This window comes from Bubalus kerabau, chromosome 17, assembly GCF_029407905.1.
Source record: "Bubalus kerabau isolate K-KA32 ecotype Philippines breed swamp buffalo chromosome 17, PCC_UOA_SB_1v2, whole genome shotgun sequence".
Lineage (NCBI taxonomy): Eukaryota > Metazoa > Chordata > Mammalia > Artiodactyla > Bovidae > Bubalus > Bubalus kerabau.
In genome coordinates, this window is record NC_073640.1 from 46,523,787 (window position 1) to 46,537,411 (window position 13,625).

The window sequence follows — 13,625 nt, forward strand, 5'->3', positions numbered from 1 at the left end:
TCTGCCCTCCCTCCACCCCTCCCTGTCCTGGGTAAGGCGGAGCCCTCCCCCAGGGGCCCTGGCCTGGGGGCTCCCGCAGGCCCTGGAGGGTGCTAGGCAGTGGCTTCATGTCACAGCATCCAGCATGTCTTGCTGAGAGATAACATCCAGGCAACGGTCCTCGGAAGCTCTGGTGTTCTCCCAGGGGCCTGTCCTCTCCAGCGTGGCCTGGAGAAGTTCTCGGATCCTCCGGTTTTCCTTGGACGTGGACTCCCACACAACCTCCAGCTCGCCTTCCACTTCTCTGAGAGAAATAAGTAATACAAAGAAAATGTTTAAAATAACAAAATTTAATAAATACTTACAGAGCCCATAAGAATCGTAAAGTCACAAGAACCCAAATGGAAGAATGATTAATGTCAGAGAACAGAGCCCACGGTGTGTGGGTTCTGAAGCAGAGACTCCCAGTGTTGAAAGAAACCGGAAGTGCTCTGCAAACCAAACAAAAAACAAAGGCACAGGCTGAAAATGGCGTCCTAGCTCTCTTCTGTTTTGCCTTCTCCTTTACTTTGGCACCAGTGCACACACCCTCTGTTCTCTGTGGCATTAATGTACAACAATACCATGTAACAGCTACCGTGGCTGACCCACAGCACAGTGTCCCGGCTGTGGGCGCCCACACAGCACGGGCCTTGCAGGCCTCTTCTATGTCCCCTCTGCCTGTCCCCACTGTGACCCGGCCAACACTCAGGTGCCTGCCAAACCTCCATCCACAGAGCCACTGATGGGCCCGGACAGAGAGTGGGGCAGGGGGCAAGGAGGGGACTATGGGGAGTGGGGATCACAGCCCAGGACACAGTGAAGACCGGCCCAGATTATGTGCCAGGAGGGCAAGTGTCCAGAGGGATCCAAGGCCGCTGAAGAAGGAAAATCCTGAGCCAGGGCTCTGTGATGGGCCCCGCGTGGGGAGCTGAGGAATCAGGGCAGACAGGGCACGCATGTCCTCAGAGGGCCCACCAAGGGGGCAGACCAGAACAGTAGCCACTACCTCACAGGAGCCCCATGGGGAGGGAAAAGCAAGCCTCGGCCTTAGAGGAGGAGCAAGCCTTGGGCAGGACAGCACGGCTGAGGAGGCGGCTCCTTCACGGACACTGCCAGTTGGTTATGCAAAATGCTAGAAACTGGGTTACCGGGTGGACTTAGAACTGTTGTCTAGAGAGGAGGACACCAACTTCTGGTGCCTGGGGCATGGGTTCGACTCCTGGTTGGGGAACTAAGATCTCACATGCACAGCCAAACAACAAACAAAAAAATAAAAATAAAAAGAAGAGGGGACCAACATTCAGGGAGGCCAGTGACACGCCCACTCATTCAATGTCATTTTCCTTGTGAACTGTTGCTTCCTTCCAAAGCCCATGATGCTGAGTGCTGGGTACTGTTTAATTAAACTATGTATAAAAATCCCCAGGCTTCTGGTTTTGGACAAAACACCCAAATGTTTGCAACATCATGATAATTTACAGCTAAACTCAAAACAAAGTGAGAAGGAAATTTCTAAGGGCAGAAAAAAAATATGAAGACTAAACCGAAGCAGAGGCAGGCAAATAAAATGCTGGCATTGCTCTGAGGACAAAAGCCCACGCTCTGTAGAAACCCAGGCTTCCAGAGAGAGGAGACTAGTCTTGGGCCCATGCAAACTGGGTGCAACAGAAAATCCCAGGGCTGACTCACATCCACGTCCCTCTCCTCTTCTTCCTAGTGACACGCAACTGTGTATCCCAGAATCACGCAGGTAAGTGGAGACGGGTGAAGAACCCTCAAAGGAAGGATGCTTGCGTGGGAAAATCTGCCAGTCTTCAAAAGAAAGCTGCTCTGAGAGGCTCCTTGGGGGCTGTAGTCACTAATTTGTTCTCAAATGAACATGGGGTTTGAATCTACATTGTTCCCCACTGTAAAGCATCCCCAGGCCCTGACTGGAGTGAACCAAAAGTAAAAAGGCATTTTTGAGGCAATCAGGGAAAAAACTCAATGGAAGAGTTAAAAGTACATTAGACACAACCAGAGGCAGAATTAATGAAGTGGAATATTGAGCAAACAGAAAAATATATGTTAAAAAGTTAAACATTAATTATAGATGTAATAATGGCATTGAGAATTTTTTTTTTTTTGCTGAGCCGCATGGCTTGCAGGATCTTAGTTCCGCAACTAGGGACTGAAGCCACAGTGAATGCACGAAGTCCTAACCATTGGACCGCCAGGGAATTCCCTGTGAATATTTTTAAAATCTTTTTGTATTAAAAAAAAAAAGCACTACAGTAGATTTTTTTTTTTTAAGTTAATAATAAAATTAAAGTGACTACAGGTTTGAAAGTACTCTCTGGCACCAAGAGAAGCAAATGCAAACCTTTTCTGGAGAAAAACGTCCTCAATCCAGATCCCCAGGACTCCACAGAGTAAATTCAACCATTCATGGGTTCATAGTAAAAAAATTACAGTACACAGAACGAAATAAGCCGCAAGGGGCAAGAGTCAACAGGACCCCCAAATTCCAGATAAAGAAGCTGGCACAAAATATAAAATAACTATGAATAAAATGTTAAAGGAAATAAAAGATGTACTAAAGATAAGCAAAGATCAAGAATTTATTCTAAAAATCACTAGGGAGATTTTCAAAGGAACCAAATAGGACTTCTGAAATTGAAACATACAGTTGTTGAAATAAAAAAATCTCAATGTCTGGGTTAAACACATACTGAACAAAACTGAAGAAAAAACTAGTAAATAGAAATATTGAGGAGAATTACGCAGAGTGTAGACCCAAAAAAAACCCCCAGGAGATAGAAAATGTAAGAGATAAGACACATGGAAGATTCAGTAAGGAGGTATAACATACATTTAATCTGAGTTCCAGAAGGAAATCTAGAAACAATAGGGGAAAAGACTTATTTCAAGAGATAATGACTGAAAAATTTCAAGAAATAATGAAAGGCAAAAAATCACAGATATAGAGAATAACTTACCAAGTAGTTGAGTAAAACATACCCATAGTTAAACAGAACGGAGGGGACTTCACTGGTGGTCCATTGGCTAAGACTCTGTGTTCCTAAGGCAGGGGACCCAAGTTTGATCCCTGGTCAGGGAGCTAGACCCTGCAGGCCACAACGAAGACCGAAGGCCCTGCATGCTACAACTAGGACTCGGTGAGGCCGTACAAATAAATAAATATTCTAAAAACTCAACACAGTGGAGCTGCAGACTCTAAGAGTCAAGAGGAAATCTTTAAAGAGGCAAGAGATATGATGGATCATCTAGTTTTAAAAATGACAAAAAAGACTCTCAGCAGTAATAATGAAACAGAGGAGACAGTGAAATGTGGTAAGAGAAAAAGACTGTTGAGGTAGAATCCAGCTTCCAGCAAACATCAGCTCATAAGGATGTGGCCAAAATGCAGACACTGTCAGATAAACAAAAACTAAGAAAGCTTACTGTCACTAAAGAAACTTCTAAAGTATGTACTTTAGGAAGGAGAAAAATACTGAGAAACAGGGTCTCAGATGCAAAAAAAAAAAGCAAAGAAATTGATACACTGTGGCTGAATCAAAATAAACAACTCTATTAAAACTAGTAATATGCAGTTTCTGGGGGTAAAATGATGATGTAAAATAGATCTTTTCTTTTCACCTTCATTTATCTGTACTTACATGTAATGACAATAGACAAAAACAGCATATACGCTGAGTGGGGAAATAATTAGATTCGAGCGTTCGATCTTGCATTTGGTGGTAGAAATGTAGAGGCGCTGATCTAATTTTATATTTTTTTTAATGTTAAGTAACCATAGTGAAATTTCAAAGGAAACCACTAAAAGAATAAACCACCGGTCTGGCAAGAAACTTGGTATCATTTCAACTTTTACAAAATGACCGTTCACGGTGGTAAGAACTTCTGTAACTATAGAGGACCTGTTAGGTAACAGTTTACTCTGTCTGGCATTAAAAAGCATCTGGCTGACAGAAAATAAACAGCTGTCTGCATTCTGCTTGGTATCTATCTAATACACAGATTCTATCATAACTTGAAGAAAATCACGTCTGAATGTCAGGCTTTCTCTCCATGCACCAGTTTATGTTCCAGTCTGTCAAAGACAACACAGCCATTCTGAACAGGCCAACTTAAACGGGGACCCAGACTACTTGAGGGGACCGCCATGCTCACCTTCACAGCATGTGTGCTATTTCCCAGGGATGGTTTTCAATACACTGGCAATACCCGCTCCATCACATGGGGCGCCACAGCGAACATGATATACCAATAATCTTCTGACTGTGATCTTACAAAAAGGGAAGAATCTGAAACTTTATGCTTCTCAGAAATGAGAATGTAATAGCAGAAATAAAATATTTAATCAAAAAAATTTAAAGTCTCCCAAGAAGATGGAATAAAATAAAAATATTAAAGAGATGGAAAAGAGGGGGAGAGGGGGAGGACAATGAGAGGCCTGGATTGATTTAGAAGTCCAGTATTCAAATAGCAAGAATTGTTAAGGGAGGGATAAAAGAAAATGAAGACCTGGGATCTAATGTACAGCATGGAGACGACAGTTAACAGTTGTGTATATCTGAAAGTTGCTAAGAGAGTAGAACTTAAGTGTTCTCAACGCCACCACAAAAAATGGTAATTATGTGAAGCGAAGGCTATGTTAACCTTATTATGATAATCATTTTACAATATATATGTAAATCAAACCATCACACTGTATACCTTAAACTTATACAAGGTTATATGTCGATTACTATGGGGAAATCTTTTAAAAGAAAAAAAAAAAAGAGAGAGAATGGAGGAGCAAATAAAAAACAAGGTCAGGATTTCCCTAGTGGTCCAGTGGTTAAGATTCCACCTGGTTTGATCCCTGACACACAGGTTTGATCCCTGGTCTGGAAAGACTCTACCTGCTGCAAGGCAGCTAGGCCTGTGTGCCACACTACGAGCCCTAAAGCCTGCGCTCCATAACAAGGGTGAGAAGCCCATGCAGCGCAACCAAGACCCGGTGCGGCCACAGATAAAAAAGTATTTTAAAACATCAAGACCAACATTAAAATCAGATAAAACTAAAATGTAAAAACAAAAATAAAAAAAAATAATTAAAAAAAAAAAAAAAAAAAGCAATCAAATGAACAAAAAACAGGTCCAGAGCACGTTACTGGAAAAATCTTACCAAACATTCAAAAACCACAAACATCACCCGGGGGCTGGGGCGGCCAGACCTTTTCTGCTGCAGTGCCTTGTCCAGGACGTCCTGCTTGTCCAGGAGCATCCGATGGAGGTGCCTCATCTCCTGCTGGTACTGAGCTGACTTGCTAGCAAAGTCCTCCTGCTGCTCTGTCAGATGGTGATTCATGTCATCCAGCTTCAGTGCCATCTGCTTCTTGTACCCCTGGGGATGAGGATGGACTCAGTGAGGGGGTGCTGCCTTGGGCCCAGGGCCTGGCTTTGTGGATGTGCTCCTTCCCCACTCCTAGGCCTATCAGAGCCCCTGAACTGAGTAACCCCTGGACAGGTCTCATCTGGGAGGGCAAGTTGGATCACAAAGTCATCACAAAGTAATAAAGGAATTTCAAGTATATTAAAAAGAATTTCTGACTTGTACCATGCCTAGTTTTTTACATGCTACAAATAAAAATTAAAACAGAAAGACCTGGCAAGGACTGTCACACTCTATTGGTAAACATATGACTGAGATAAAAGCCTGATTCACTTATTTTCCTTCTTACATATTTATTATTTAGTATTTAAGGTTAATAATAGATTTTCCACTGAGCATTTCCAAAACTGCTGTCACATAGATTTTAACTTTGTAGTTCAACTACAAAGATTTAATTTTGTAGTTACAATCACAAAAGATTCAGTTCTCATTAAAAATTATGACATCCAAGAACCTACTATAGTATGACTCAGGAAACTCAAAGAGGGGCTCTGTGACAATCTAGAAGGGTGGGGTGGGGAGGGAACTGAGAGGGAGGTTCAAGAGGGAGGGGACATATGTACACCTGTGGCTGATTCATGTTGAAATCTGGCAGAAAACAACAAAATTCTGTAAAGCAATTGTCCTTCAATTAAAAAATAACTTAAAAAAAAAAAGAACCTACTGTATATAACACAGGGAACTCTATTTAATACTCAGTAATGACCAATATGGGAAAAGAATCTAAAAAAGAGGGGGTATATGTGTGTATATATATAACTGACTCACTTTGGTACATACCTAAAACTAACACAACACTGTAAACCAACTACACTCCAATAACAAAATAAAAAAAAAAGAAATTATGACATTCAATTTATACATCTTCTCTGACCCAAGAGTCATTCATTTACTGCAGTTTTTATATGTCCAGGTGAAAGAATATTTTTCACTCTCATTTTATTTATTAATTTCTGGTATTCATTTTTTTGGTTAACAGATATCTATCTTATTTCTACTTTGGAAGTTTACTGAAACTGTATTTTTTGGTAGCCAATCTATAATAAATTTTTGTGACTTTTCTGTATATATCTATCTCTATGTAGACATAGATATATACGGGCTTCCCAGGTGGTTCCAATGGTAAAGAACCCACCTGCCAATGCAGGAGACATAAGAGAAGTGGGTTTGATCCCTGGGTCAGGAAGATCCCTTGGAGGATGGCATGACAACCCACTCCAGTATTCTTGCCTGTAGAATCCCATGGACAGAAGAGCCTGGCAGACTACAGTTCATAGGGTCGCAGAGTCAGACACAACTGAAGTGACTTAGCATGCGTGCACATAGGTATATACACATAAATATACCTTACAGATTATGCTGTAAAATTCTATATGTTTACTCTTGTATAATATTGTGATCTGTCCTGGACTAAGAGAAGTGGATTAAAGCTCCACTAAGCTTCCATTTCTCTTTATTATCTCCTGTAGTTTATAAGTTTTGGTGTTATTTAGTACAGAAACATTCATAACTACTATATATATTTAAAAAAAATTTTTTTGATGGGGACCATTTTTAAAGTCTTTTATTGAATTTGTTACAATATAGCTTCTGTTTGGTTTTTTAGCCCTAAAGCACATAAGATCTTAGCTTTCCAACCAGGAATTGAACCCGAACCCCCTTCATTGGAAGGGGAAGTCTTTTCTACTGGACAGCAGGGAAGTCCCAATAACTACTATTATTAATTATAATCTTTAGCATTATTAAGACCTCCCCCCACCCTTTTTTTTTTCCTTTGTTTGGTTTCATTTAGTGCTTTGGCTCAAATTTTCTCTTAGCAGATGTAAAGATCACAGCTTGGCTTTCTTCTTGTTTGCATAAATCTGTATTATCTTCACTCATCCTTTTAATCTTTCTGAAGTACTGTTCCTTCTGGTCTCTTGGTTCTAGCATGTAAATAGCGTTTTGCTTACTTTCTTTTAATAGGTAAATTAAGCTCATTTACATTTTCTTATACGGCAGATTTATTTGGTCTTAATTTTATGTTTTATTGTTTTATGTACACACATTTTTTAGGACTTTAATGTAGTCTATTTTCTCTGCTCTTTTCTGCTGTTGTATTTTGCTATTTAGGTATGAGCCTCTTTAGATTCTTGTAGTTACTTTCATTTTTGTGTCTTTATATTACACGTCCTTAGTCCTCTTACTTATTCAAAGTAACATAATGTTGGCTCTGAACAATTTTTTCTTCACTCTTCCCCTATTTAAATATGCTAAGTTCTTCCTACTTGATTTTTATCTTTATTTTTGTAAAGACATTTTTTCCTACTTTTATTTTTTTCATTGTTCTCCTCATTCTATTTATTTTTTAAACTTTTTATTTTGTATTGGGGTATAGCCTGTTAACAATGCTGTGATAATTTCAGGTGAATAGCAGAAGGGCCTCAGCCATACATATACATGTATCCATTCTCCCCCAAATTTCGCTCCCACCCAGGCTGTCACATAACATTGAGCAGAGTTCCCTGTGTTACACAGTAGGTGTTTTTGGTTACCCAATTTAAATACAGCAATGTGTACAGGCAACCGTAAGTTTGTTCTCTAAGTCTGTGAGTCTCTTTCTGTTTTGTAAGTAAGGACATTTGCATCATTTCTTTTTAGATGCCACATATGAGGGATGTCATAGGGTATTTATCCTGCTCTGTCTGACTTGCTTCACTCAGTATGACAATCTCTAGGTCCATTCATGCTATTATTTATTTTTGGCTGTGCTGGGTCTTCACTGCTGCATGTGGGCTTTCTCCAGTCGTGGCAAGCGGGTGCAACTCTCTAGTTACGGTGCTCAGGCCTCTCATTGTGGTGGCTTCTCTGGTTGTGGCACGAGGGCTCCAGAGCGTGGGCTCAGTACTTGCAGCCTGGCTTAGCTGCCCTGTAGCATGTGGAATCTTCTGGGACCAGGGATGAAACTCGTGTCCCCTGCATTGGCAGGCAGATTCTTAACCACTGGACCACCAGGGAAGTCCTTGATTTTTCATCTTTAAACCATATCCTTTGACCTCTTAGTTATTACAGATAAAGCAATCAGCAAGTTCATTCTATTTTCTATCTTTCTTCCCCATTCACCTATCACTTTTTCCTTGCTTGTATTATTTCTACATTGTCAGGTTGTATTATGTCTACGTTTTACTGCATCAGCCTTATGCCTGCTTTCTAAAAGTCTTAGTTCACAGCTGAATATATTCTTTGCTCATGAGCAGTACTTTTCTGAAATTTGCCCAATTATTTCTTGGCTGAACTCAAGTTGATTGACCCTTAGGAAAGGTTTATGGGAAAAAAAAAAAGGTTCCCAGAATTCTTACATGGTCAAAACTATCTGTGAGCAGCCTGGTTGAGTGTAACATCCTTGAGTATGCATAGACAGAATTCCACTGCTCTCTGGCATACAGTGTTGCTGTTGAGAAGTATGAAGTCAACATGACTTTCTTTTTTTATGTCTTGATCTCTTGCCTGGGTGTCCAAGGTATTTTTTCTCCTTCTTCTTCTTCATTTTTTTTTTTTTGGTCACATCAAGCAGCTTTGGATCTTACTTTCCCAAGCAGGGATTGAACCTGAGCCCCTTGAAGTGGAAATGCAGAGTCCTAACCACTGGGCCACCAGGGAATTTCCCAAGGTAATTTTTCTTTATCTTGAAGTCACAGGTCTTGGTGTCAATTTTCTAGGTCCATCCTGGGTCAGTTTTCCTTTCAAGACATAGATTCAACTCTTTATTTATGTCAGGAAAAGTTTACATAAATTGCAGCAATGTCTTTTTCAATCCATCTCCCAGAATTATGGAAATAAAAAAATAAACAAATGGGACCTACTATAACTCAAAAGCTTTTGCACAGCAAAGGAAACAATAAAATGAAAAGCCAACCCACAAATTGGGAGAAAATATCCACAAATAATGTGACCACCAAGGGATTAGTCTCCAAAATCTACAAACAGCTCATGATGCTTAACAGCATCAAAATAGACAACCCAGCCAACAAATGGCCAGAAGACCTAAATAGACATTTCTCCAAAGAAGGCATACAGATGGCCAAGAAGCACATGAAAAGATGTTCAACACTGCTAATCATTAGAGAAAATGCAAGTCAAAACTAAAATGAAATATCACCTCACACCAACCAGAATGGCTATCATCAAAAAATCCACAAACAACAAATGCTGGAGAGGGTGTGGAGAGAATGGAACCCTCCTGCACTGCTGGTGGGAATGTAAACTGGTATAGCCACTGTGGAGAATAGTATGGAGGTTCCTTAAAAAAATAAAAATAGAGCTACCATGTGACCCTGCAATCCCACTCCTGGGCCCATATCTGGAGAAAAACATGATCCAGAAGGCTATATGCACCCCAGTGTTCACTGCAGCACTGTTTACAACAGCCAAGATACGGAAGCAACCTAAATGTCCATCGACAGAGGAGTGGATAAGGAAGACGTGGTGCATACATACACCAGAATATTACTCAGAATGAAATAATGTCATTTGCAGCAACATGGGTGGACCTAGAGAGTATCATATGGAATGAGGTAAGTCAGACAGAGAAGGAGAAATATCATATGACATGCCTTATATGTGGAATCTAAAAAAGAAATGATACAAATTAACTTACAAAACAGAAAGAGACTCACAGACTTAGAGACTAATCCACAAATCCATGGTTGCCTGGACACACCGCTAGACTTGAAATGGATAACCAATAACGACATACTGCATAGCAAGCACATGGAACTCTGCTCAGTGTTATGTGGCAGCCAGGGTAGGAGGGGAGTTTGGGGGAGAATGGATACACGTATATGTGTGGCTGAGTCCCTTCACTGTTCACCTGAAACTACCACAACATTATTAATTGGCTGTACCCCAAAACAAAATAAAAAGTAAAAAAAAAAGAAAACCAGATCAAGAAAATGCTAGAGGAGAGCTGAAGATGCAGAGGATTTACTGGTTCTGAAACATCAGTACTCAGGGGCATGGTGGACCAATGTGGGATGGTGGAGAGGTCAGGGGCAAAGGTGGGGCTTGTATTAAGGATGTAGAGATACTTGAGGGATGATGGTGCTATTGAAAACAGATGGCCAGAGCAGATTATTGTTACAGCAATGGTGGGAAATAAATTGAGCTGGTGGATTAAGTTATGATGAGAAATGGTACAGAACCCATTTTTAGTCAGATTACTTTGTGAGTCTAGATGATGGTAAACTCCCAAACTACAGCCATTATGCTGTTAGCACCGGAGTTGCTGAAAAATGTGCACAAATGGATTTTAGAAGTCCAAATGTTCATCCCATGAGATCCTAAAATCCAATTCCTTTACAAAGGAAACCATTGAGCAGATTTTAAAATAAAGTTAGTTGTATAAGGGGATATTCATTGAAATGTTATACAGTAGTAAAAGTATAAAAATTTTTTAAAGTTTATGAATAAAAACTTTTAAGAATTACTGTTTCTGCCAGAGAAACCAAAACTGCTTTACTCTGTGGACGATTAGTGATACATGTATGCAAAATGGGTCATTTTCTTAAACATGGAAATCTGACCCCAGGTAGCCAGTTTCCATGTGAAACTGGCTAAATGTCTGCGTACCTTGATTTTCTCTTTCAACCTTCCCAAGCGAATACTGTCTTCTGTCATTCTGTTGAGAACTCCATGGTTTTCACTTTCTAAACATTTAGCCTATGGAGTAAAGTAAAAAGAAAAACAACAAAGTGTTCTTAGTTTAATAGAAAACTTAAAATATTAAAACATTCTTCTGCTAAGACTATTATTACAAAGAGTATTACCATTCTGCCACTTCCCATCTCCAGATTCCTAACCCCTGTGTGAGGGCTGTGGGGAGAACTTGGACCAATAGCTGAGGGCGGGAAGAGCCAAGAATGGCACGCTGGGCACCCCTCCTGCACCCAATAGCAAAGCCAAATCCCTCAAACAAGGGGGATGTAAACTTTCAGCGCCTTTTCTATTCTCAGGAAATATACCATTCCTTCCATCACATCCAAGGAGTAAGTGCCAAGATGCAAATTATCAGGGAATGTTTACCAGGAAGGTTCCTATGTGCGGTTTCTCATAAATCCTCTGTTCCTTATTAGTTTCTGTCATCAGACACCCCAGTGGAGCAGCAAGCTGCTCCCAGGACTGAGGTCATGATATGAGACAGGCTTCAATCTCCTTCAGTAAAGACAAAACTGCTTAGTCTCCATCCTCTTTCTTGAGATATGGATTTTCTCCTGACCTTGTGACGATTATTAATCCCTTGTGCCCTTGGTAACGGTTGCTGTACATTTGGTTTGCTGATCTTTATCACTGTCGAAAGAAATGTCTTGTACAACAGCCTATATGTACTCATAGATCATTAAAGCACCTTTGCTCCATCAGAGCTTGGGTCCCCGTGTCTTTCTCTCTCTCTCTCTCTCCCCCTCCCTCTGGCTCTCTCTTTCACTTTCTTATCATCGACTCCGGACCACAAGGTTCCGGTCCATTAAAGGACCCCAACAGCAAATAAACTTCTCACTTGACTATTTGAGTAATTAACAAAATTAAGGATAACAGATGAAGGCACAATGCCATTCTCCAAACCAAATGTGACAGGCAGGAGATCCAAGAGGGATGTCACTAAAGTGGAGTGACTTAGAGTAATACCCAGTTGGGACATAAACTTCTACGTATTATAAATTAACTGTTTCAAATGGTAAAAAAAAAAGAAAAAAAAAATTTAAGTAAAGGTGAGCATTCCTTCTAAGGTAATATAATAGTGTCAACTGATTTTCTAGAAAGTTAAACTAAGACCCAGGTAATAAAACTTGCCACAAAGTCACATGGAAAACCCATCCTAAAGGCAGGATTAGAAATGAAGATGCCAGTATCAATAAAGTAAGATATAAGGGGCTCTCACAAGGCCCAGGACAGGGTAACGTAGGGGTGAGTACTCCTGGTGTAGCTGCCTCTTTGTGCCCCTTTAAACTGTCACTGGGATGAATTCTATTGAACACAGATAGAATTCTTTTCTTTTAAACCTGATTTTTAAAGTATTTATTTACTTGGCTGTGCCAGGTTCTCAGTTGTGGTGCATGTGAGGAAACTTACCAAAAACACAAGGTTGTCACGTTCCTGGGTTACGTTCTCTGCCAGGCCAACAAGAGTTGCCAGGTACTGGTGAGCAGACATTTCATTCTCCATGGCTTTTTCCACCTGCTTTTTGAGGACATCAATTTTCTTTTGAGATCTCCTAGAGTTCCCCCAAATGGTGGAATAAAAAAATGTATTAGCCTGCATGGCCAGGGCACAGTGAATATCTGTATTATAAAAACAGCAAGTATGTGAGCATTTAAGTGTATTCTTCATCAACCTTAATCTTCCATGAAGTTTCAAAGTGAGAATAGGTACCTGAATTTAATTTTAAAGGAAGCATTAACTATTGACTTCAAGACAACAGAAACTGCAAAATGTTTAACGCAAGTAACAGGCTAATATTATATTAATTTTTTGGCTTGTGTTCTTTAAAAGGTATTTGTGAAAAAGAAATCCCTGGATTAGACTTTAGGGAAACACTTAGTAAAGAACTTCAAGAAATTTCAGATTCTTAAGGGTCATCGTTATAACGTTGGTCATATTTTATATTTTGATATTTAATAATCTCATTTACCGCTTTCCATTTCATTTCTAATATGAGAAAAAGAAAAGATAAAGAATATGAAATAGAATATTCAATGGTCTTTTTTTTAACTATTTAAAAAAAAAAAAAACAGTTTAAGAGAAAAAAAACCCCACCTATTTATTTTCTGTGCCTTTTCGAGTTCAGCTTCCAGTGCCTTGTTTTTAGCCATCAGATTTTTCTTCTCTAAGAGCAGGCTCTTTTTCTGTACTTGCAGGGCTGCCAGCTTTTCCATCAACTCTTCCATCTCAGCGTTTTCTTTCTCTTCTTCTTTCTGCAACTGGCTGATGGACAAAAATATCACCAGCTTGCATCCAATACAGTGAGGTTAAATGAGGTAGCCACTGCCAGGCAGCCTGGGGGGGTCCTTTGGAGGCCTCTGTGGGAACAGCCTCAGGCAGTCCCTGGGGGAGCTAGTGGGGAGTTCCTGCAGGGCAGCAGAGAGGGCCTGGCTGTAGACATACTCCTCTGATGGTAATGATCTCATCCCTT

At 40.3% G+C, this 13,625-nt stretch overlaps 1 protein-coding gene across 3 annotated transcripts in view; it reads right to left on the reverse strand.

Annotated features, from left to right (window-relative positions):
* CEP89 (centrosomal protein 89) overlaps positions 1 to 13,625 on the reverse strand; it is an 80,489-nt gene continuing 66,864 nt past the window's right edge. For 2 of the 3 annotated variants that reach the window (XM_055553435.1, XM_055553434.1), the window contains exons 15-19: positions 13,250 to 13,417; positions 12,566 to 12,707; positions 11,069 to 11,158; positions 5,244 to 5,413; positions 1 to 283 (exon numbers count right to left, since the gene is read on the reverse strand). In XM_055553435.1, the coding sequence (XP_055409410.1) occupies positions 106 to 283; positions 5,244 to 5,413; positions 11,069 to 11,158; positions 12,566 to 12,707; positions 13,250 to 13,417 (748 nt within the window). In that variant the 3' untranslated portion in view covers positions 1 to 105. Of the gene's footprint in view, positions 284 to 5,243; positions 5,414 to 9,156; positions 9,181 to 11,068; positions 11,159 to 12,565; positions 12,708 to 13,249; positions 13,418 to 13,625 lie in introns of those variants that run through there. The other variant, XM_055553436.1, reaches the window with a different exon arrangement.